Source organism: Python bivittatus, unplaced genomic scaffold (genome assembly GCF_059951505.1).
Source record: "Python bivittatus isolate LINGU-HERP-01145 unplaced genomic scaffold, Pbiv_v1 ctg000330_np1212, whole genome shotgun sequence".
Taxonomy (NCBI): domain Eukaryota; kingdom Metazoa; phylum Chordata; class Lepidosauria; order Squamata; family Pythonidae; genus Python; species Python bivittatus.
In genome coordinates, this window is record NW_028277058.1 from 39,224,381 (window position 1) to 39,249,151 (window position 24,771).

Sequence of the window (24,771 nt, forward strand, 5' to 3'; positions counted from 1 at the left end):
CGGAAACAGTCCTACTGCAGACATCTGAAAACAGAACAGTCACAAATCCCACTAGTATGGAAAATGTCCGCTCCTGGCTTCTACACAGTTATTTTAGAATCCCCAACACTTTAACAGCATTTGATTGAACGGGGGAAATCCACTAATAAAGCTACTCTCACCACTAATAATGGATTTTATCTGATAATTTGGGAGCTTTGGCAGCTTGTCACAATTTTATCTCCTGTTTTATTTCCCTGCCAATACATATACATATATATACATACATACCCTTGCCATATATGTATATACATATATGTGTAAGTTTGGTGTAGTAGTTAAGGTGTAGAAACCAGGAGACTCTGAGTTGTAGGCCTACCTTAGGCATAAAAGGCAGCTGGGTGATTTTGGGCCAGTCACTCTCAGCCCATCCCACCTCACAGGGTAGTTGTAGAGAAAATAGGAGTGTATGTTCATCGCCTTGAGTTATGTTTATATTAAAAAGGGATAAAAATAATAATTGCAATGTAGTGTGCAATTACTCAAAATAATTCATTTTAGAAACCGATTAACTAAGCTAACCACAAACACGGGCGCTTTAAGAAACCTACAGAACAAAACCCTTTAGCAGACTTCAGTCCGCTGGGCATCCACCCGTCCGACCAGGCTCAGCCCGTGTACTTCGACCACGCCCGCGGCGAACTGAGCAAAGACTGGGCAGAATGTACGTTCGCCATTGGTGCAATAAGAACAGGCAGTGAGGTCAGATTTCCTCCAGAGCCAATCAGCACCCAGGCCGAGCCGTTACTTAGCTTCTCTCTAACCAATAAACATACAGGATATGCTTATTGCTCCCGCCTTGCCCAATCAACCACCAAAGTTGTCAAGAGCTTCCTTTCAGCAGCCAATCATCACGAGAGGATTTAGGTTCTGTTTTAAGGCTACGTCTCTTCGTCCAATCAGCTGCAGGAGGACAGTTCAGCTTTTTGGTTCCGTAGTGTGGCCTTGTGGGGCTCTTCGGGGGGTGTGAAGGTGAGAAGGGGAAGCGATTCCTTTGATGGCTTTTTATTAGTATTATTATTATTATTTCAAATCGGGGATAAGGCAGCCCTGGGGGTCACTCCTCGCTGTATAGGGGATGGTGGTGTAATAACAGGTAGGGTATTCAGGGCTCCTGCAAGTGGAAGATAGTTGGCTGAAGAAATAGGGGTACAAGTGGGAAATTAAGAAGCCGCAGGCAGGCTGGGTTTAATTTTCAGCAGGGCTGGCTACTCTTCGAGAAGCTGTCATAATACTGACTAAAGCTAGGAGGTTCTTCGAGCATGTGCAGAGTTCCATTGCCTTATCACTGCAACCACGTGTCTCAAGCTTGTGGGGAGAAAAAAAACTTTCAGATCAGGACGTGAGACTTTGGATAAAGAGCTTCTGTTCTGGACGTTTCAGAAATTCAGATTAAAGTAAGAGGAGCTGAAAGGGCCAGGTAGCGTTGCCAGTGTTTCTTGGCAGAATTTCTGTCCCTTTACTAAATGCATAATTGGAAATTTAGTAAACGCAGCTTTATTCATAACTGTCCTCTGTCTCACAAAAGCTGTTTACATTAGCTGCAAGCTTGCTTTGGTTAAGTGCCAAAAGAGCCAGGCCAAGGGGGTTAGCGAGCATAGATTTAAATTAAGACAAGAAAAGTTGTATTTCATATGTTTAGGGCCTCTTTAAAAAAATAAAGAAGCAATGTGACAAAAAATATTTACCTACTTCTGAGTTTGCTTGAATAAAACAAATTTGACTCTTAATTAATGGGAAAATGGCTCTTAATTTTCTTAGCAAACTTTAGTAAATTTTGAAGACATTAATTTTGAATGTAGAATGATTATTAAAATGTGAATTTTGGGGGAAACATATTTTAAAGCAGATACCCCATCTTCTTTTCCAAATCCCTAAACAGTCGAATTCATTATGTTTAAAGAGTATTGTATTTGCGATACTGCCTTGTTTCTTCATGTTTCTACTTTTCATGAAAGTAGTTTGCTGTTGTGGGATAATGCTGTTACAAAATTGTTGTGGATCAGTCTAAGTAATGTAAGTGCTGCAATATTAATATCGAAGCCATGCATCCTGGCTGTGGTATCCCTTTTAACTCTGTCAATATTTTATAGATGTAGTACTAGCAAAACTGCTATATTATGGTCATCCACTCTGTGTTTTCAGAATAAATTAGAAATGAACCATGAAGCCCATTTTGTACTTTGAAAAGTAAATTGGGAAACAGGTTCTACCATGAATCTCTTTGAACGGCAATGGCAAGTTGCTTAGTATTGCTTAACTATTATACCTTGTGCATTATTTATGATTAGAATTGTAAATAATTTAGCCTCATTGAGATACTCAGTTGATATTATAGTAATAATGGTGTGCTATTTAAAAAAAGAAGGCTGTTTATGTTATGATGTCAGTAAGTGCATTTTAGTAATACACTGGAACTATGATGTCCCAGGATAGAAGGCCTTGCTTTCAGATAAAAGGAATAGCAAATCAAGACAAAACAAAAGGTTCACTCCCAGCTTAGACCATAAAATGGGGAAACCAAGAACAATTGAGTTGGTAGGCTTAGGAAATAGGCCAAAGTGTTGCAGCCCAGAGTGTCTGGAATTCTTGAGAAACTCCTGTTCTGCTTTAAAGGCTGTTTCATGGTCCATAAAATTAAAGTCACTTCATTTGTTTCATTAACCACAATTCTAGTATGGGCTTTCATCATTTCATAATAAAAATTGGCAGCCTAAATGTTCCAAGTAGAGATAGGTGAGATGGCAAACTAGAAGCAAGGACTTGATATTTCCTTCTCTGCCCAGTGTGTAGGTGTGCCCACTGTATATAAAATAAATATGCCAGCATAGAGACTATTTTAAGCATTGTGTGGCATGTATGAAGGACACTGAATTGCAGGAGATTGCAGATAAGGTAGTCAAAGTACTGTTGGATTTGTGAGAGGCAGCCCAAATTGAACACAGCAAAGACTTAAACTGTTTTAGGAATATTGGCAGTAGTTGGGAGGGTGAATGGGGACTTTTGGAATCAGTTGGGAAGAACCAAAACAGCAACAGAATGGCTAGGTTAGAGGGGCAGTGCAAATGTATGGAGGTCTTAGGTCCCCTGTTTGCTCCTTATGATGCTTTTGTTTGTTCTTTTTCCAGATGGCCCAAAACCTCTTCAGATCATTCCTGTCTATTCCAGTCAAGCATCTCACACCATTGCTTCGTCCCCGACCCTCATTGGTTCTGTACAGGGTTTCAGCTCTGCCATGCAGGATGCCCTGGTGTACTTCCTTTTCTTCTCCTGCTGTGCCCGCACAGACTAGGACATTTTCTACTACTCAGGTCTTTTGGCATACTTTTAATGTCCAGGATGAAAATGACTTCCAAGACAGAGTTTTGAAAAGTCAAAAACCAGTGGTGATAGATTTCCATGCCCAGTAAGTATGGTGAATGTATCTTTGTTACAAAGGTGTCAAAAGTCAGTAAGAGAATTTCTGCCCTATCTTTAGTGTGGTGTGTATGTATTAGAGATTATGTAGGATGGAGGGCTTTGGCCCCAAATGGTTTGGCTAATAGGGCCTGCCTCTCTCTCTGCAACTGGTTATCACTGTATTTGCTTGATGGTAGTGATAGCTTTTTCTCCCGAAATTGCTTTCTCTAAAGACAAGAATGATTGAATTATCAGAACTAATAGTTTCCCTCTTTCTTATAATTTTTCCCGACTTGGAAGTCTGCTACAAGATTGTTTTCCCCAGCTATCAGTTCCCTTGCTACCAGTTGTAGATGCCATAGGATAACTGAGAAGCTATACCAGTTGATTACTATTTACATCCTCCTTTTCTCTTACCCAGCAATATAAAATTCTCAGCCATTTGAGTAGATATTACATTTTAAATGACATCTCACATTCTTTTTCTCATGAAACACTGAGCAAGCATATGAGGCTCTTCGGTTATTGAAAAAGAGCCTGCGTGTTTAGTTTATTGGTATTTGCTTTCATCAGAGCATAGGCAGATGCAAGTTAACAGGGCATTAGGGAATCAATAAACGTAAGAAGGCATTATTGCTTGGACATGGTTCTACCAATTAAAGAGGAAAGCCTACAGATGCTTTTATAATGCAGTCCCATGTACCTTTCCTTACTGGAAAGTAATTCTCATCTCTGGTTGTTAGAAGCCTGAAACACTTCCTAGCTGCTTCCTCCTCCTTCCTATTTCTAAAGATAAAATAAAAGGGGAGATGAGGTAAGGTGAAGTGAAGTAAGTGCTGTGTGGTGGAATGGGATATAAACCATGATGAGGTTTCTCCTTTTCCACAGGAGAAAATTTTTTAAAAATGCCTAACCAAGTACTTGAAGAGCTCCAGCAAGAATAGCTACATTTAAATTTCAAAATATGTTTCCTGCTCTCTTGATTTCTAAATTTGCCTAATACAGCAGACATGGAAAACATGAAAAACAAAGAGGCAAGTCAGGACATATTTCAGTTTCAAGATCCTTGCAGTAAAAGGTAAACTAGATGTGCCATCACTTGGTTTGTTTTTCCTTCCTTGCTTGGCTGCTGGATTACATCTTCCTGTTAAGTTGTCACAAGTGAATGGTAAATTCTGTTCAGCTATTTTCTGCCTTATCAGCCTTGTATTTTTATTGGGGGAGTGGCAGTTTAAAGAGTACCCAGAAGTGGGTTACATCATAGCTAGGATTGTTTCCTGGCACTAAACACACACTACAGATTTCTGTGAAGTTATTTGAATGGTATCATACCTTCATGCAGCTCTCCATTGCTCCAGAATTTTTGTATTGATGGACACATAATGGAATATTGATTTGCTTCTTTCGAGATACCTTGTTATATCTGTATTGTTTTGCTCCATATATAATACATCGGAACCATTTCTGACTGTTTTAGGGCTTCCTTTTTTCATTTTTTATTAAAAAAAAAAAGCCACATAAATGCCTAACATAGAAACTAACTGCTGAATACTTGTTCTCACAACATCCTGCTGTTGCTCTAACATCTGAAAATATCAATAGCTGTTCAATGTGTTAAAGCCACTTCCTGTGTAATACAGTGTCAGTTTCCAGAGCTACAAGAAACTGCAAATGCTGCTGTGACACAGAGAGTTGATTTTGGCAATTATTGTTTCATCATGCAATGTATAAATGATGTAAGATCAAAATAACTGGAGCAAAAAATAAGTTTTAGTATGTAAAGATCAGATCAAGAATCACCTGGCCAACAGTCACAGCACAGAATACTATATTAATTTCTTGTTGATTTTTTTTTTTTTTAACCATAGCATCGGTGAAGAACTTTCCATTAGCAGTAACCAAGAACCCCTGATGGCTTAAACTTCTCTCTCTCTCTTTTTTTTAATCCATTCAATTGTGTCTGATTCTCGGAGACTGCCTGGACAAGTCCCTGCAGTTTTCTTGGCAAGATTTTTCAGAAGTGGTTTGCCATTGCCTCCTTCTTAGGGCTGAGAGAAAGTGACTGGTCCAAGGTCACCCAGCTGGCTTTGTGCCTAAGGCAGAACTCATAGTTTCCCAGGTTCTGGCCTGGTGCCTTAACCATTACACTGGCTTTCAAAACTTCTCTTACAAAGGGATAAATTAGTATAGGAGATATGAACCTAGTCCTTTATGAAGTTAACCCAAGTGTCTACTTTGTCTGTTATACAATGTTTGGGAACAAGTTACTGCTAAGTAAACACCAGGTAAAACAAACAGGTAAGATCTTTCCACATGGTCATAGATGGTGCTCTTCCTTCACTGGTTTATACATAGATGGAGAAACACACTCTGATATATAGTAAATTCTGCATTGTGAGCTGCCTTATTAGTTTGGACGGCAGCTCAGTGTGCCCTCTTATGTAGTCTCTCTCTCTCTCTCGAAAGTAACAGAATTCTGTTGGCTAGAAAGCTCATGAGATTTTGAAATGGTTTTGGTAAACATAGTTGTTTGCTGCTCATTATTCACCCACAGCATAAACAATATGCAAGTGGCTTAGGAATACCTTGTAATAAAGCACTCTGAGCAGTTTGTAAGCTGCAGCTTTTAAATCTTGATGCATAACCTATCAAACAAAATGCAGATCTGTATATCATCTATTAATGTAACAATCCAGGCATCAGTATTAAACCTGATACTTCAATGTTCAGAGGTTTCTGCCTGAAGGCAGATGCTTATCCTTGTATTTTGGAAAGTACTGTTAAAAAAAAATGGTTACTATTGCTTTTTCCTGATTAAACTCTAATGTCTTTTTTTGTTCTGAGATGGTGCGGTCCCTGCAAAATCCTGGGTCCCAGACTAGAAAAAGTGGTGGCCAAACAAGCCGGGAAGATTCTGATGGCAAAAGTGGACATTGATGATCACACTGATCTTGCCCTTGAATATGAGGTTTGTCCCCATAACAGCTCTGTGATATACACATGCACATTTTAGAGAGCTAAACTAGTTTATTTTGTTTGTTCTGATCACTATCTTAGATTTCGGCAAGAAGGAATAATAGAATCTGTGACTGGGTGGCATATAGCCCAAATAAAATAAAAATGAGGAAGAGTGTTGTTCAGTTTTCCCCAACTTGTTCATCTTCAGATGTACTGGATTACTATTTCCAGAATTCCCACAGTTGCAGATCCAGCATATCTAGGGTGGGGAATAACATAGCTGGAATTCAGTAAATTGTGGGAGACATAGCAGAAGAGTTGTAGCAATTCTAGGCTAGAAGAAAAGATGCATCCTTTGAGTAATGGTTTATGAGGCATTTTTTAAAATAGCGAGACTTAATGGTCTTCATTGTGTGGGAAACTGAACTGAAGAATGACTGACTCGTGGAGGAAAAAGAAAATCATTATTTAGGCCAATGTTGTTAGGCTTAGAATAGCCTTCCTCAGGTTGCGCAGGAGTAGTGAAAATTGTAATCTAGCACTGGGAAGTCAAAGAACATCTCTGAGAAAGGAAATGGCAAACTCTGCACGGTTGCCAAAAAGCCCACATAGACTTGCCCATGAAGTCACCAGGAATCAAGCTTGATCCAAAGGAGACTTTAGCCTTAGTAAGTTGAAGCTCTTGGCTGACTTTGTATGGGTTTGGAAAATATGTTAGTTTGTGCCAAGTTAGTATTTGCTAGAAGATTACTAGGGAATATCGGGGCCAAAGTTTAGACTGGAAAGTCAAAAACATGCTGGAAGAAGGCCATAGATCCTCACCTTAGTATCATGCCCAAGAACATTCATGAACGCATCTATGAAATTGCCATGAGTTAAGCTCAACTCCAGACACCTTACCTCTACATATGAAGGGCTGGACAAAGGAGAGTTTATAATAACCTCCCATACAAGATCCATAGTCTTCAAAAGAAATCCAACTCTAGAAAATGGATGCAACTCCTTTAGAAGAGAGGGGGAAGAAGGGGGGAAATAAATTAATTTTGCTTTGCCAGAATTCTTTTGCAAATCTAGACACGCTATGTATTTTCATAGAAAATTACAGAGCGGCAGGACTTTACCACAGTTTCCACCTGAACAACCCAAGTACTGTTCTGTATTTCATTTATCTTGTTGTAAAAGTTGAAAGGATGCAGAAGACATACAGATAGGAGATGGCAACTTAGATCTCCCCCACTATTCCCACCTACAGCTCAGTGGTAATATTTTGAATGCAAAAGGTCTTGGCTTATATCCCAGGATGTTCGTTGTATTGAAAAGGAAGGGGACTGAGCTACTTAAAAGCTTGAAAAGCTACTATCAATGGAAAAAACAATATATGCTGAGTTTGATGCAAGTGATCCATGACTATAAGGCAGTTTCATCAGGCGGACCCTTCTGCTTGGGTTCTTGAGATCATAAATAATCTCCTCCTCCTCGGGTTTTTCAAAGTTCCCTTTACAATCTTGTGGATTATCAACAAATTGCCAGTAAACCTCCCACTCCTGTTTGCTGCCCTCACCCACTTCTGTTTACCAGGCAGCTGATATCTAGGCCTGAGCATTTCACAACACCCTCTCTGGAGTGAATTCTTTAGACGGGAGCAAGGGAATGAGAGACTTCCCCTTTGTATGCCTTGGAATGCTTGCACATTCTTCACATGAGTCCTGGCTTGCCCCTGGCTCCAAGTTGTCCCAGAGGAGCAGCCATCCATGAACTCTTTCCTGATATGAAAAAACCTGCAAGGATTCTTCCTATAATAGATACTGTGCAAATCAAAGATGTATTGTCTGGTTCCCAAATTGGGAAGGAGTTTGAATGCCCAGGGACAGAGCCCTTTTTCTGCTGTTTTCTCAGAACCATTTTGAGTGGAGAAACCTTTGATTTCCTACAGATTTACTTTTACTATAGCCTTGCCCAGGTCTGGCTGGGAATTCTAGGAGTTGTCGTCCTTAAACATTCTATGGATGCCAGGTTGGGCAAGGCTGGTTTGCTGCCCTGTAACAAATGCATCATTTGATAATAGATGAACCAATTCTGACCTTTCCTTGTCCTCTGATTTAGAATGCCCTTTCCTCCTTAAAGCTGGGGCTTCTCCTTGCAATGGGAGCCCATCCAGGCTTGCTAGAAAGGTGGGAAGAGGGACCTGCCTCAGCCTGTAGCCACCTTGCCCTGAACTATTTTTTCTTGTACTGACTTGTTGCCACCTCTCCTGCTGCGTTCCAGTTTGATCAGTTCTACTCTAAGGATGATAACCCTTCTCTTTGTGCATCTGCTGGGCAAGGCAGATTGGAGTGCAGTGGAAAAAGAACAGAGGGGACAATATGTTTCTTTCGCCCAGAACACAAATGTCAGCTGCATGGTCTACAACTAGTGTGGATGATCAACCATAGCCCTTATGGGGTACTGAGTGAGTTAGAGAATAGGAAGGCATCCTTTCGGAATGTTATTGTGAAAAAAATATGAAAGCCCATTAGCCTGCAGGGAAACACTGAGCATATTAAAAGGAAACCCGTTGGCATCCTCTAGATGAACTATAACACTCATAAACCTCAACCAGTATGATAGCAGGTAGAGATTTTGGAGCTGGACACATTGAGATTGAGAAGGCTCAAAGAACAGATGCTCCCCACTACTACCATAAATTATTTTTCCATGCACGTGATATTTCTTCCATTGTTAAGAACAGAGTCAGTGTGATATACTGGTTAAAATATTGAACTCAGATTGGAGAGGTTTGGGTTTGAATCACCACATAACCACAAAGTTCTTTAGGTGGTTTTGGATGTCCCATTTTCAGCACAGCCTGCCTCACGAAGTTCTTGCCCTGGCTCTCTTAATGTCTAAAAGGCATTCCTAGCTAAGAATTCTGGGAGTTTAAGGCAGTGTCTAGGAATAGACTGGGGGAGGCTGTGCTAAGGAGTTTGCCATTTGTCAAAGAATGGGTTCTCTTCTGTTGCCGTCCCTGCTTTTTTTTTTTTTAGAATTCTTTGTTTTAATTTGTTTTATTTTAAGACATATCACCCATTATATTATTTTGATACTGTATTTATACAATATTGACTAGAGATTATTAAAACTAATGTTTCGATAACTTGGACTTTTAAAGATAGAGAAAAAAGAGATTTATATCAATGTTAACTATGATTTAAAATGATGATGTTAATAAGCATAAGGTTGTTTAAATTTTACATCCAAAGCTAAATATAACATTAATAATCAACTGCAAATTACATCAAAATATTTCTGTCTTAAGCTGAATACTTAAGGTCTCCACTGTACTGTTACTTATTGTCTGTGCATTTAAAAAAAACAACAACAAAGTTGAAAAGGGAAAAGAAGGCTATTTGGTTTCTAACTTCCCCCTTTTTGCGCATCTATTAATTTGTGGTATTTATAAACACTTAGCCCCCTTAGGAGCCAAAATATAAGTGTTTATATTTGCTGTGCTTTGTAATATATGGTATGCATGGGAAACATTCTTGCTTAAATTCTGTTGTGAATATATACTGTTAATTTTTCCCTTGCTGCATCCCTGCTTCTGACAACTGCCTTCTACTTCAGCTTATTTTATAAGGCTTAACAATTTAACTACAGAGTCTAAGAGGGTCTTGGTATGGATATGAAGCAATTAGAGGACAGCACCTGATCGATCTCTACTGGCCTGTACTCAAAAGCTGAATAGTTTTGAGCTCAGACGAATGATTCATCCATTCCACTGTTCACAGTCAAACCTGAGCCACCAGTTTTCCTATGTGACTTGGGGCAGTTTTTTGTACAGCCTGATCCTCCCTGTGGAAATGAAATGGGAACATGGCAAAGGGAATGCTGGGTCCTCACTTGGATCGCTTCTATTTTATTTGGCTCCAAGAAGACACAAATAAACATGGGCATTGTTAGAATGCTTACGTCTTGCCAGAAAGGGGGGGGGGGGGCATTGGGGATGCATTTTGAAGGCCTGTATGAAGTATTAAGAGTTGAACCCTAGAGGGCACTGAAGGACATCAGACAAAACTGAATAATTTGACTGTTAAACTTTGAAAGAGGATGAGTTTGTATTTCTTTCTTAAAGCCATCCCGGATTAACCATGGGGTGTGGCACCCTTAAGAAATTAGCTTGCATTGGCCAGCAGAGGAAAAGCAGAGGCCAGTGAAAGCAGGCCTTTGAGTCTGGGATTTTGTGTGGCAGACTGCTGATGGCAGCAAGATGCAGGGCAGCTGGATGGATGCATGTTTGATGAGAGCGCACATTCCAGGGAAGGATAGCATGCAAGATAAAGATGGGACATGACCCATTGGCTGAGCTGTCTAAGATAAGGGCGCCAGAGGAGCTGTGGAATGTATCAGCTCCTTCTGAAATTCTTACAGATTCCTTCCAGTCATTCTCTGGACTCACGATGGGCTGGCTTACAGATGGGGGCCCTAGTCTGTGGTTTTCAAACTTTCCAGGATTACACTCTGTGGCATCAGTTTGTTCAGAGCTCCCCACCCAGTTCTCTTGCTGTTCATCTCATTGGTAGTAAGATACTGATAGATCAACTTGGTGTTTGTGTGTGAGAGAGAGAAAGCAACGTTGCTGGGCATTTAGCGTTGTGCTGCAGAAGTGCAGAAATATAAAGACAACGAATCTGTGTTTATGCATGCATGAATTCATACTTGGAGCTAAACGTTTTTTGCTAGCTCTTGTGGCTGGTTTTTGACTAGCTGAGTCTGAAGTTGGACAAGAATAGTACAGGATAGGATAGGCCTCAGTGTTCAGATCCTCCCCATGAGAAGCAGAACTGTGCAAAGAAGATTTGTGTCTGATTTCATACTGTTGTTTTTAAAGTTGATACTGTTTTTCATGCTTGTGAAGACCTGCCCAAATACATTTTCTTCTGACTTTCTTGTGTGCATCATTAAAACAAGCTAGACACAGATGGCTCTCCAAAATTCTCTTTAAAGTCATAGGCAGAAAAAATTGGATGGATAATTTCTCTGGATTTTTCCAGGGCAAGGAGAAATTCTCAAGAATTGCTGAAGGACATGACCCACCCACCCCCTTTGTGGTGATAGCACCATTCCTGAAAATGCAGTGGGAGGAAGTTCCATCATGATGTTTTCCCTTGGGATTGAACTGAAGTGTGGGAAGCCAGGATAGCTGTAAACCACCAGAGAGATGATTGTACAATGAAAGACAGGGCATTATACAAACGTTCCTTAGCTACTATTTAGCTTAATCAATGAAAGAACACCATATTCCACCTATGAGAATTCCTTCAAAACTTTCTTTTTAAAGAATTTCCAAACCAAGTTCTTTTTCGTCAGATTTTATGAAAACTCATAAGAAAAATACAGAGGGGAATGTCTCTGTGTGGCACTAGATAAAACTACTATCAGGGAAAAGTGAAGGAAAAGCACTTGGTGTGATAGCAGCATTTCCAGAATTGTTACTATATATAACAGTATCAGTTGCTGAATCAAGATGAGAGTTTTGCCCTGGAAGTGGCCAAAGAATGAAGAAGGAGCTGCTTAAAAGCTTATTTAATCATAACTGTCAGAGATTATCTTCCTTAGCCTCTATCCATTCAATAAGCTCTGTAATATGTTGCACCTGGAATGCCTGGGCTTGTGGTAAAATTCAGAAGTAACAGGCAAGCTACAACAACCACAGCTGAAGATACCATGTCACAAAAGCAGGCTGCTTCATCATCTTTTTTGAAGAGCTTCCATTTCAGAGTGTACCTTTAGACTTAAATAAAGTGTAGTCTTTTCATCTTTACTCAGCAGTTATAAATCCCATTAATTCCAGTTGTGGAAAAGCTAAGTATTTTAAAAATTAGTCAGGAAATGTTTTCTTACTCTGAAAAATACATCATTTTTTACTTGAAGAATCCTTTGTGCTTAGTAAATAGTATGAACTTTATTTAAAGTTGATTTGATAATCCAAAACAGATTTCATAGTCATCTAGGAAAGAATCTTTCCCAGCTTGGTGCTCTCCAGCCTGTGCTAGGTGACTGCAAATCTGGAGGGCACCAACTTGGGGAAGGCTGGTTGTTAGAATGGCCAAGATGGGATGGATTTACTAACATGCCTGAGTTACAACAGGTTTATCACCTTTTAGAAGTTGTCACATAAAGTGTCAAAGACGTTTTCTAAAATAAAGTTCACTACTGCAAAATTTTCAGGGAACTCTCTAACAGGAAGAATTAATCATTTACCTTTCACCATATCTTTTGTTTTAATGTTTGCCTTACCTCTCGAAATGATGTTCACAGGTCAGTGGAGCTTAGCGATTATTGTGCTTATGCCTTTTCTTTTGTGCTCTTGTTCTTAGGTGTCAGCTGTACCCACTGTCTTAGCCATGAAGAATGGTGATGTGGTGGATAAGTTTGTGGGAATCAAAGATGAAGATCAGCTAGAAGCCTTCCTCAAAAAACTCATTGGACCCTGAGCAGCTAGGACAGTTGCGTTCCATGAGCCAAGGCTTTTTCCATTTGTCCTTTTTTTGAAAAAACATGTTTCCTTAGAGGGGAATGAGGGGAAATTGTATAGTTGGACTAGCATCTGATTTTTTTTTTAAGACAGCGGACGATGCCTCCATCCTGCTTCTTCTCGGGGGAGTAGTGCTAGTAGTTCCTAATGTGATGGAAAGGCTGATTGCTCTGTGATAGAGAAAGAATGGAGGTTGCTGCCTACTAGCAGAGCCCAATGACAAGAAAGTCTTCCTTAATGTAGCCTCTTCCTAATGGATTTTCTCATATATTGGAGAAACTTCCTTTTCCTATCTAATGTAAAACCAGCGCGATTAATTATTGTTGCTTGTGATGGCGGTCACTTGCTTCATTTCTGCAGCTTTCCTCCTCTGTCTAGTGATAGTTTAAAATCATCTGCAGCTTTTGGCTGTAGCCTCAGTGCCTCCCCTGCTGTACATCAATTAAATGGAGAGAAACATTGATGGAGCCTTTTTTTTTTTTTTAGTAGATCTGTAATAAAGATAGCTTTAATTATTCCATTTTCTTTTGGTATAGAATTCCCCTTCTGCAGGAAAACTAAAATTGTTCAACGCAGCTTGTGTGGTATGGGTTTGAATGAGGAATATCAACAAGGAAGTGTTTGGCACGAATCTTCTCCAGGTTAAAAGAATCTTGGCTAGTCCTTGGACACAATGCCTGGTGCAAGGAGAAGTTGTCCCATCTTTTTTGCCAAAGCATTTGAACTCGAAACATCAGGGGACATAAATACATTGGAAGTGCTTTTTTTTTTTTTTAGAACCAATGAAAGGAAATACTTTTTGATGTTACTTTCCATTTATTTTTGAATCTCTTCTCTAGTAATGATAAATCAGTTCAAATTTTAATTTTCCAATGTTTTAATTATAGTCCAGATGTCCAGTTTGTTAGATTTTGCTGTGGATTTTTAAATTTTGAAAAATCTGTGGAAATATTTGCTGGACTAGAACATTAAAGGAGTTAGGCTTCCTTTATTGATTATACAAGGAGGCTGAGCATAAAAAATAATTTTCTCTTCTTTAACAAATAAAGTACCTAGTAGAAAGGCAGCGTCTCTGTGAAGCATCTGGTTCTGCAACAAGCATGCAGGCTTTGCATTTTAAATATTAAGGAAATTAAAAGGAAAGACACATGCAACCACCTGGTACACCAGTAAAATCAATTATATCCTTATTGCCTCTGTGGACTTTTAAACCAAACATCAAATTCCAGCTTCTTATGGGTAGAATCCAAACTACTATGGATCTACTGAAATTGAAATGCTTCAGTTTGCTTCCTGTGTTGTCTGAGGTGGAATTCTTATGCCCCTTCCATTATTCAGCATTAGAACACGATTGGAAATATTTTAATATAGGTCACAGAAACATGAGAATGGTCAGAGGCTGCCTTCACACGTTACTATAAAGCAGTGTTTCTCAACCACGGCAAATTTATGATCCTGGGATTCCAACTCCTAGAATTCTCCAGCCAGGAGGCTGGAGAATTCTGGAAGTTGAAGTCCAGACATCTTAAATTTGCTAAGGTTGAGAAACACTGCTATAAAGGATACTGTGATTTGTTTGGGTTTGGGTTAGAGTATTGTGTGAAACCATCATTACAAAAATGTGGGTGACCCATGGCTTACTGTGCTGTTCAAACCCAGCCAATTATAGTTTGTTTAACAAATCATGGCAGAGTATGATGGGTCAACCAGGTCAGTAATGAAGGCAAGATATTTATGAAGATCCTAGCATTGTCCTTTTTGTTGACAGTTCCCCTAGATTAGATGGACAGAATGTTTTAAATAGTCTCAAGGTGGAAGTAGGTTTTGAAGTTGCTCTATTTCTGCCTTGTACTGTTACATATTTCCTATAATAACAAGGATATTAATCTGTGCCAGGATAATGCATAAAAATGGCTCCTATTGGAGAACAGGATGTTCTGTGAGCTTGTCATCAATCCAATAAAGCAATTCCAAATCTTCATTGCACAAGCTTCAGTAAATTTTTTGGGAGTTCTAGTCTGGAATTAGCTCAGTGTACCATTTGGGCCTTCAGGACATAGCTGATCCTCTGAGCGCACTGACAGAGATGAAACAGGTTAAGACTTTAGATCAGGAACGGCCAATAAGAGATCCCAAAGCCTCATGCAGCCCCATGAATCTATTTAACATCCCCTGGAACTGTGTTTCTGAAACTGCCAGTATGTTTTTCCATCATTTTCATGTGGGAAATACACAAAAGCTATATACTTTGTACGGTTAGCTTAATACAATTAACAAAAGCCCACTTCAGCTTCTGTGCTCTTGTGAGATTTTAATTACCTATAAAGTGACTAAAAGATTCAGGATAAACTTGTAAATGTAGTTTTTTCCCCATATGGTTTATTCATTGCCCACACTTTTTACCCAGAAAAGCTCCCACAGTTCACAAAATATTTTTTAAAAGGCACTCCCTGCCTTGAAACTTGCCGTCTAAGAAAAGAACACAAAGTCTCAGCTGGGTTTTACAACAAAAGATAAAGTAGTTGGAGTCTCAGCTGGGTTTTACAGCAAAATCCTGTGCTAAGCCTTCAGGCTGTAGCTGGTTGTAACCTTTAAACTAGAACTGCTGTTTTTATTTGTTTTTGCCTTTAATTGAGTGTAACTCCTCCCAGCTACTTCTCCATTCCTGTTTTTTTTTTTTTCCCCTCCTCATGTCTGTCTATTCAGTGAGCGTGGCTAACCCATGCACTTGCCACACCCATCTTTTTGTAAAGGCACATCATTTAGAACAGTGTTTTTCAACCTCAGCAACTTTAAGATGTGTGGACTCCAAGTCCCCGAATTCCTCAGCTAGCATACTGTCTGAGGAATTCTGGGACTTGGAGTCCACACATCTTAAAGTTGTTGAGGTTGAGAAACACTGACTTAGAACCTGAAACGCTAAACTGAATGGCTTGCCATGCTAGATGCATCCGTTACAGCTGTCACTCTATTCCAATACTGATTTTTACATTTCTTTTTGCCCTTATTTGTTCATTGGAACTTGACCTGTGTCCCTTCTCTCCACATATAATATCAAGCTTTTAAGAGTTTCTTGAAAGGGCAGGATCCAGGCAGCAGTGTAAAATGTTTCAGGAACAACTTCAGAGGCACTGAAGTCAGTATTGCTTGCAGCTGTTAACTGCACAGCCAGCACAGTTTTTGCCAAATTTCTTCTGGGGGTGCTACTGAGCCTCCTCTGTTACCAGAAGTGGTGTCAGCAAGAGGCCTGACTTTTGACTTTGTCTTTTGAGTGAAGGAAGGCCCTGGTCCATAGGTTTAATCTAGGAAGCAGGTTTTTAATGAAATTTTAAACAAAATAATTGTTAATTCATATTAAAGATCCCTTGACAGAGTTTAAAAGAACAAGGAGTTTTTAATCTGCACCTTCTTAATTTTCCTCTCTGATGGCCACTAAGTACAGTATTCTTCCTGTATTAAAACTGAAGCCAACACTGTGTTTACTTAAATTGAGGTGTTGAGTTCGCAGGTCACAATGCAGAGAAGTAGACAATCTGAAGGCTTCGGGCCAGTTTTAAGGCCCTTGGTCAACAAATCAGTTCAGGCATTTAGAAGTATGACCCCTTCCCATTTGCTACCAGACAGGGAGCAAAAGAGAAAAAAGAAAAGGGATACCAAAGCAGGGAAAAAGGAGGCCTTGCTGCCCCAGTCCTTGGGCAAAATTATCTTATCCCATTCAGTGAGGAAGAAAGAAGCAAACTAAAACGGGATGCTACGCACATTTTTGGTCCAGCCCTGCTCATTACAGGTTTTCAGGCCTCCAAGTGATGACATCCGTATGAATGCAACTCAAGATGGAAAAAGGGTTCCTCATCACAGTTTTAATGGATCCACTGTCCCTTCTGCTGGGCAAAGATTGTTTTGCCCCCAGGAGGGAAGTGTAAATGATTGAATTAGGGCTGGAGAAAGCCCACCTGCCACCTCTTTCTCACCTGTTAGCATTTTAAGGAAATAGACACATTTTCCAGTTTGCAATCTAGCAACTCAGTTCTGATTGCAGAGTTTCAAAATTTGGGATGTTTTTATAAAAAAGGAAATGGTAGTCTGGAAAGGAGAGTAGGGTGATGTACCTTGAAGGGGGGTAAAGAAATGTGCAAGACACAAAAAGTTCCTCCCTGAATTATGTTCATTTCCCTCTTTGACTGCAGAGTTTTTGGCACATGATGAAATCTATTCCCTGAAATAATGAGGGATAGAAACTTAGATTCCTTGGCTGAATTGTACATTCCACGCTTGCTCAGTGCAAAGTTGGATCAGGCACATTTCCTGCTTGTAGCAAAGAGAGGTATTGTCAGCAATGTGCAGGAAAAGGCTGGGAGGAAGAACGGGTCTGCTATGTTTCTACCGTGGTTAACTTTCATGCCATACCATAAACACAGAACAGGAAAAAACAGCTGTAGGCACTATGACTTTGCATTGTGTATTTAAAAGCCTGCATAAATTGGCTCTTTTATCATTTCCTTCCAAGACTCTGGGGCTTGGGTGGTATTGTACATTATCAGGACAAGTCGGAGATTTACTGACAAAACTTAATGTGTGCACTATTTGTGGCAGCCACCATTGCTTATTCTTTGCAGATGAAGTTGGGGTGCCTGAGTTTTCAGAGAAGGAGAAGGCCAACTTGCATAACCTCCTCATATTTCCAAACATTAGCAACTTTTTAAATGCCCTTTCAGAAACTCTCAACTTTTGAATGCTTTTTGAATTGTGAATTTTAAAAAGAATTTTCACTTGTGCAAAGAGGAATTGCTATGGTCCCAAGCTCATTACTACTGTTAAAACAAAGAACACATTCATATTCTTTGGTCTTCACACAGAAAAAAATAGATTTGATACTCGGTTTTACTGCAGTATATTTTCTGTAGAAGGTCTTACAAAACAGTTTCTCAACTTGGATTGTTTTTGCTTCTTCATTGCAATACTTCCTTGTGTATATTCTAGCATAAACACCATACTGTCACTTCTGCTCACCCTGAACTCTGATGGTGGGCGCCAACAGGACTAGCACCCAAACAGGACCCCTGAGAAATCAGAGAGAAGTTTTGGAGTATGCTTATGACATGCCCTGTGTCTGAACACACACAAAGTTTTCAAGACATCTAGGATTTGAAAACTGCTGCACTCTGGAATTCCAGTGAACAGTGATGCTGCTGGGATAGGCATTCCAGCTGATCAACAATTCTTGAGGGGCAGCGAGTGCAAACTCTGAAGCTCCTGGCAAGGTTACTACAGTCCATCCCTCAGAGTAACTCCTGGACTAAGAGCAGAATAATTGGGCAGGAGGTTCAGGAATTCCTCCGTGGAGGATGATTACCAGGAACCATGGCTGTAATAGTTGTATCCTCCATCTGGCAATACTGTACAGGATACCATGAAACCCAGCAACCTTGGTATGCTATAATTGTAGGTTAACTGACAAGATCCCAATCTAGGCTGGCAAATGGTTCCAATGCTGTAAGACAGCCATGCTGTCTGGCCTGAGAAGGAAGCCAATAAAATGTAGGGACTTCAAAGGATGAATATGTGACTTGTGGATATTGATCCAGAGGCTGATTGCAGATAAGAGATGGCGAGTAAAGTGAATATGCTCCCAAGATCTCAAGAAGGGCCAGGCCTTGAAAAGTCATTTGTCACACCATAAGCACATGTATGTTTCATATCCATAAAATCTGGCATAATTTTCCATTTCAATTTACTATGGCCATTAGCCAGCACACCTGGTGTACATTTCATGAATACTTATTGAGTGATAGTAGGCCAAATGGCAGGATCTAAATCTGGAACTTTTTAAAACCTACACCAAATAACTTGGCTGGGGCCAGATTGCAACGTGTCTTTTAAGCTGTTGGAGGCAAATCAGTTTTCCCACTGAAGCAGCAATAATTTGTTCTAGAGCAGCGCAGGACGTTTTATTATCTGGGTAAAGGTACTGAACTTGCACAGCATATCTCCCTTTTTGTTTCAGAATGGTTCAAAAAAGAAAATAAGTATGGATGAAAACTACAAGCAGATATTTTTCGTCAGCTAACTGAACATTTTACTGGGAAGGTTCCCTTACATTGCTGCTGGGCAGTCAAAAAGGGATCTGAGGGGACGGTGGGTACCACACCCAGAAGCCTGCACAGTGAGGATGGCTTCCCACCAAAACATTTCCTCAGTTTGAGAAGGTCCCCAACTGTGACTCTGTGTAGGCCATAATACCAACCTTATTCACCCATGTATAATGCAGAGGAATCACAGGGAAGAAAAACAGTTGCCCTTCCATTCTGTGTCCCAGCTCACTTTCTCCTCCTTCTCATTTCTACTCTTTTTAAGTGGGGGCAGGGGACACAGCCTTTGGATGCTATATAAAACATATTGAGGAAAGTCTTCCATAAGAAGATGGAGGGAAAAGATGTCCTTTACCCCTTTTCCATTTCTGAAACTGAACTGCCCACTGAAAGGCCTGAAAAGCCCTATACATTCCTACTCAAAACTGCCTGGAACAGGAATACTCCTGGAGCTGTTGAAACACCGCAACATCTAGTTGCAAGACCCTCTTGTATTGCTCTATTCTGATCCCAAGAAAAATTGCAGTATAGCTCTGTTACAAAGTTGTACACCATGGTTCTGCTTCGGAGCCAGAATTTATGTTCTAATGCACCAGTGGCTTTGAAACAGCAAGTTGTTTCTAAAAATAGTTGACATAAAACATTCCTGTCTTGCATTTATCCTTGGTGTTTAAAAAGGTCAGATCTTGAACTAGCTATGCCTGGGATTGTATAGTTCAGTGTTAGGCAAGTGAATCCATACTTCATGTGAGATTTGCAACAAAGGTTTCAGTCTAAAATACCTCTGGTTAATGTCTTGGCATTCTGTCTCCCAGAATACTTTATTTCTCCTCATTTTCTTTTCCTACTTTTCTCCAACCAGCATGTTATGGTTTTAGCATCCTCAGTATTCATTGCACTACTCAAGACAGGGTGGGCAATCTGTGCTTTTAGGGCCATATGTCACTTTCTGCCTAATTTCAAAAGCCCTCTGATGGCCCAGACTTCTGAAGAGAACTAATTCTTCTATGAAGCCTGCTGCTTGGGAATGAAAGAAAAGAGTGGCTTTTGATCTTACTTGTTTGTTGACTCAAAGCCACCTAGTATGCTGCCCTCTCCCAAGGAGTTTATCTCTGTGAGAAAGCAATCCTTGATTTTGGGGGGGGGGGGGGGGAACATTGCACATCCACAATTTAGGCATTTTCCATCCACTTAGCTGTTTCCCCCCCCCGCCCCCCAGACTGTTTATTACTTCTGCATAGCTTAGCACTTTGTCAGTTGCTAGTTCAACCTTCTTATTCATGGATGGTATTATCTGGCTATGTAAGATTTCACTCTTGGAGAACTGAGATGTATACAGAGGATGTTCTAGTTTTGTCTTGGAAAAAGTCTTCTTGTCAATCTGTTTAGAGAGCTTGTGAGCCTTGTCCAAATTTTGGTTAATTATTGCTAGACATAAACTGGCTTTACAAGCTGGTGGTTTCACAGGATTTTTTTTCTCAGTGTGTTATTACTGATGCTTTATTCCACATTGAATCTGATCTACAATTAGATTTCAATTTCTTAATCTTGGCATTGTATCTCCTGTACCATGGACCATTGGTGAAAAGGTTGCAAGCAGCATCATTCCATTCTACCTTACCCCATGCCCCTGGACTAGGCCTTTAACTAACTTGGAGCTAGAATGGGAAAGTGGCAAAACTTTTGTCAACTCTTGTTCACAAATATCAGAGTCAATACTGCTGTAAGGTCATGGCAATAAGTGGCCACCACCAGCAACACCCAGAATTATCTCACAAAGTCTGCAAAATGATTTTGGAGCAGGCAAAGTGGTAGATTGACTCATTTACAGTTCTAGAGGCGATGCATGCCCCATTGGAAGACCTGAAGGACCAGGTTAGGAACAGATTGTCATGGAGAAAATCTATGTGGTTGCTAAGAGTTAACCAAAAGTGGTCAGTGGGATCCCAGCTGTTGACCACTTCATGGAAACATTGTCAATGAGCATCATAGAACATTTGTACCACAAGATTTGTCTCAGGAGAAGAGGAAAAGCAGTACTTTAAAATGGACACTGAATGCAGATGTATGGTATCTTCTGTACGGCGATGAGGGGAGAAACATATTGTCCTTTGCCTCAGATAAAATAAAATAAAATAAAATAAAATAAAATAAAATCTTTATTACAGTCATAGACCAGTATAAGGAGGGTGGGGTACAGTCAATTAAAAAGCATAAAAAATACATCAGTGTCTAAAAATTTATGAAAAGCTAGAAGATATTAAAACATATGTATATATAAAAGTCTATAAGAATTTTTTAAAAAGGGGTAGGTGTAAAGATGGGTGTAAGGGAGCATAACAATATGTGGAAGACTATATCTATCAAATTACAGAGCACCCTAATATGGTGAATTAGATGCTCATTTAGACTAGTTTATGGCACTGGTCATCATCTGATGAATTTTAATCACTGTTGTGCAGAATCTGACAACATGTTGTAGGAGGGTTGGCATCTGAAAGCAGCAGGGAGGTGTAGAATTGTCCTGTGCGCCCTGGGTATTTATGCAGTAATGGTGAGATAAGGCTAGTACGAAGGTCTCTGTAGTACAGGTACTAGAGAAGCACATGCTCTGTTGTTTCTGTGTGTCCAGAGTCACAGAGCATTGTCTCAAATCTTTTGGGCCAGTCTTATTTCCCCCTGCCTCCCCCTGCTAATGAGTATTGAGTGATCATAGTAAAAATATGTTTGATTGTCACTGGGATAATAATTATACACATCAGCCCTCAGCTGCTTTTTTTCAAGGAGATTTTGTCACATCCGGCAATAACATTGCAACTGGCTGCATACACACACACTTATTGCAAAACCTACAGACCACTTTGTATGATGAGGCCCTGATAAGGGACAGAGCTTATGTTGTTCTTTAGCAGTAATGAGATTCCTTGTTAGCAACATGATGCACATAAGCTGAGGAATGTCTTTAAATGTTTATATAACATTGTTATTTTTTAATCTAGATTCTTAGCAATCGGCAAGGTCAGCTCAGCAGGGTTATTTTTCATTCCAATTCCAGTTTCATCATCTCGAATTTAAAACAACAAAAATGGTTATAAGGATCATAAACCCATTCTGAAAAAGTGGATTTTAAAACACAACAATGTTCTAATTTAAATCAGTTTAAATTCAGATTTCCCAGAAACATTCACCTTAGGTTGGTGGGAATGATGCGGATGTAGGGGGAAAAGTGTATGGTGGGGAGGAGTCAGTGATATTTCCATATTGGAATGCTGTACTCATCTGAAATAGCATCTGAGGTTTATGGATGGGAGTATAAAACAATTTGTTTTGCAACTTCAACTGTTGCAATGACCAATGCCAACTGCCAGATGTTTCTGAAATGCCTCAAAATAGGAGGGTGCTATAGAAATTAATTGTGCTTTAAATAGCCAACTAGTTATTCTGTCTCGCAGCAATCTTAGACAGCATTTTGCATGCTGGAAAGACCTTAGCACCTCACTGCAAGGCAGTGACTAATAATGAATAAACTATACTCTGCAGGAGACTAAGAGCTTATTCTAGATTAATACTGAAAACCACCACCCCTGCCCCCATGGCTAGTTGGAGAGATATGTCTGAAAGATGAGAATGCTTCTCAAGTAAGGCAGGACAAAAACCACATCCTCTTTCCTGAAGCTGAAATATTCTACTTCAGTATTAACTCTCCAGGGAACAAAGGAGATCGACCAGAATGAAAAGCATGGAGGCTCAAAACAAAAATCAAGAGTGAACATGTAAAAAAGTCCTTGGTGTCATTCATCCTGCTGCTTAAAGGAAGTTCTGCAGGCATCTAGTTTAGGAGTTCAAGGAACAAAACATCTATTGTTCCATATTTATAATGATACAGTTTTGCCAATAGGCAGGAAACCCCCCAACATACAGTAACCAGCTCTTCACATATATTTCACTTATTTCCTGAGATATCATGCCCCTGGCTTCAAGCCTTCCTTAAATATTTTGTATACATGACATCATTTACTTTGATTTTTTTTTCACTAGACACACGATTAGTCTCTGGCTTGTTTAAACACCAAAGTTGCTTGCATGACAAGTGGGGCTACAAGACAAAGCAGGAGGGTATAATAGCAAGAAGCTATTAGGAAAGTGGACTCCAGCTGCAATAGAACACAGGGAGTGTAGTTACTAAAACATCTGGCCTGAAAACAGCATTTCCTGTGGGAAAGTAGGAGTGCTCCTTTAAATATTATGGTATTCTATGTTTATTCTAGATTTTCCAATTTGGTGTCCTCTGAATATGCTTGACTACATCTCAGGACTAAGCCGAAGATGCTATGCAGGTCTTTACTCTGTATTTGGAAACTCTGAGGAATTAGATGGGACAAAACCAACTAAAACAGAATCTCAACAAGATGGAGGTAATTTCATTGTGGAAATGGTCTGACTTCCTTGTAGTTCCAATGTTGGGAATCCATGTAGGATTGCACTCCCTCTGGAGGAGCAGATCTACAATTTGGGATTCTCCTGGAGTCAGGATTCCTGCTTGATGTGCAAGTGGAGACTGCGATAGAGGAACCTTTTCCCACCAGCAGCTGGTATATCAGTTGTGATATTTTTCTGAGTGGAAAGCCCTAGCAATTGTGATTCATGCCCTCATCATCTTGAGGTTAGATTGCTACAATTATGGACTCTACTTGGGGTTGCTTTTGAAGACTTCTTGGAAACTGTAGCTGGTCCAGAATGTAGCTGCCTATTTGTTGGCAGGTCAAACCATTAAGAGAGCTAGTTTGGTGTAATGGTTAAGGCACCAGGCTAGAAACCAGGAGACTGTGCATTCTAGTCCCACCTTAGACATGAAGCCAGCTGAGTGACCTTGGGCCAATCATTCTCTCTCAGCCCTAGGAAGCAGGCAATAGCAAACCACTTCTGAAATCTTGCCAAAACAACTGCAGGGACTTGTCGAGGTAGTTCCCAGAAGTCAACACTGACGTGAAGGCATGCATGCATGCACACACACACACACACACACACACACACACACACACACAAAACCATTACATGAGTGTAAAACCTATTTTGTGGGTGCTGCACTGGCTGGCAGTAGGTTTCCAAATTCAATTTAAATTGATGATGTAAAACCCTTACATGGCTTAGCTTCCTTGTTCTTTGGGAGTCATATTCTCCAAGAAGAATCCATTCACCCTGTATATTCAACTCAGGAAAAGTTGCTTTGGGTGTCTCCCTTATGAGGTGGCAGGGGTGAGAGCCTGGAGAAATGATGGAGTCTGCAGTTCACATCTGGAAAACACCAGAGCAGAATGCCTCCTTCATTACTGTATAAAATTTCAAAGATGGTCAACCTGTAGCCTTCCAGATGTTGAATTTCAATTGCCAATAGGTTAAGGCTCAGGACTTGGGTATCTTTGGGACTGGAAGATAGATCCCTTCTCTTAGGGTATTTATCGGCAAAAGAACACAGAAGCAGGCCTTTTCATCTCCTGCCTCCCTTCTGTGGAAGAGCTTAAGTTCCCTTAAGTTCTGTATGGCCCCAATAGTGCTAGAAAGCCATAAAAATCTAGCTATTTCAACAAGCTCTGGGGACAGATTGTTCCCTTTTGCAATAGGACATTTGTTTAATGGAGCTTTATCAGTTCTTGGTCAGTAACAGAAAACACAATTTTGTAGTAATGTAGGGTTTGGGGTTTTTAAACTTTATTTATAGATCTAGGGTAGGTAAGCCACTTACAATCAGCAACAATTGAAGAGCCATATAAA

At 40.0% G+C, this 24,771-nt stretch overlaps 1 protein-coding gene across 1 annotated transcript; it reads left to right on the top strand.

Annotated features, from left to right (window-relative positions):
- The first annotated feature begins 873 nt into the window (after positions 1 to 873).
- TXN2 (thioredoxin 2) lies at positions 874 to 14,891 on the top strand. The gene is made up of 4 exons (XM_088141066.1): positions 874 to 1,011; positions 3,168 to 3,445; positions 6,283 to 6,406; positions 12,753 to 14,891. Exons 2-4 carry the CDS (start codon positions 3,168 to 3,170, stop codon positions 12,867 to 12,869), a joined length of 519 nt encoding a protein of 172 aa, XP_087997192.1. The 5' UTR covers positions 874 to 1,011; the 3' UTR covers positions 12,870 to 14,891.
- The last annotated feature ends 9,880 nt before the right edge of the window (positions 14,892 to 24,771 follow it).

Coding starts and splice junctions, on each gene's coding strand:
- TXN2 (XM_088141066.1), top strand. CDS start 3,168: ATGGCCCAAAACCTCTTCAGATCATTCCTGTCTATTCCAGTCAAGCAT. Junction 3,446..6,282: donor GTGATAGATTTCCATGCCCA/GTAAGTATGGTG, acceptor TTTTGTTCTGAG/ATGGTGCGGTCCCTGCAAAA. Junction 6,407..12,752: donor ATCTTGCCCTTGAATATGAG/GTTTGTCCCCAT, acceptor TCTTGTTCTTAG/GTGTCAGCTGTACCCACTGT.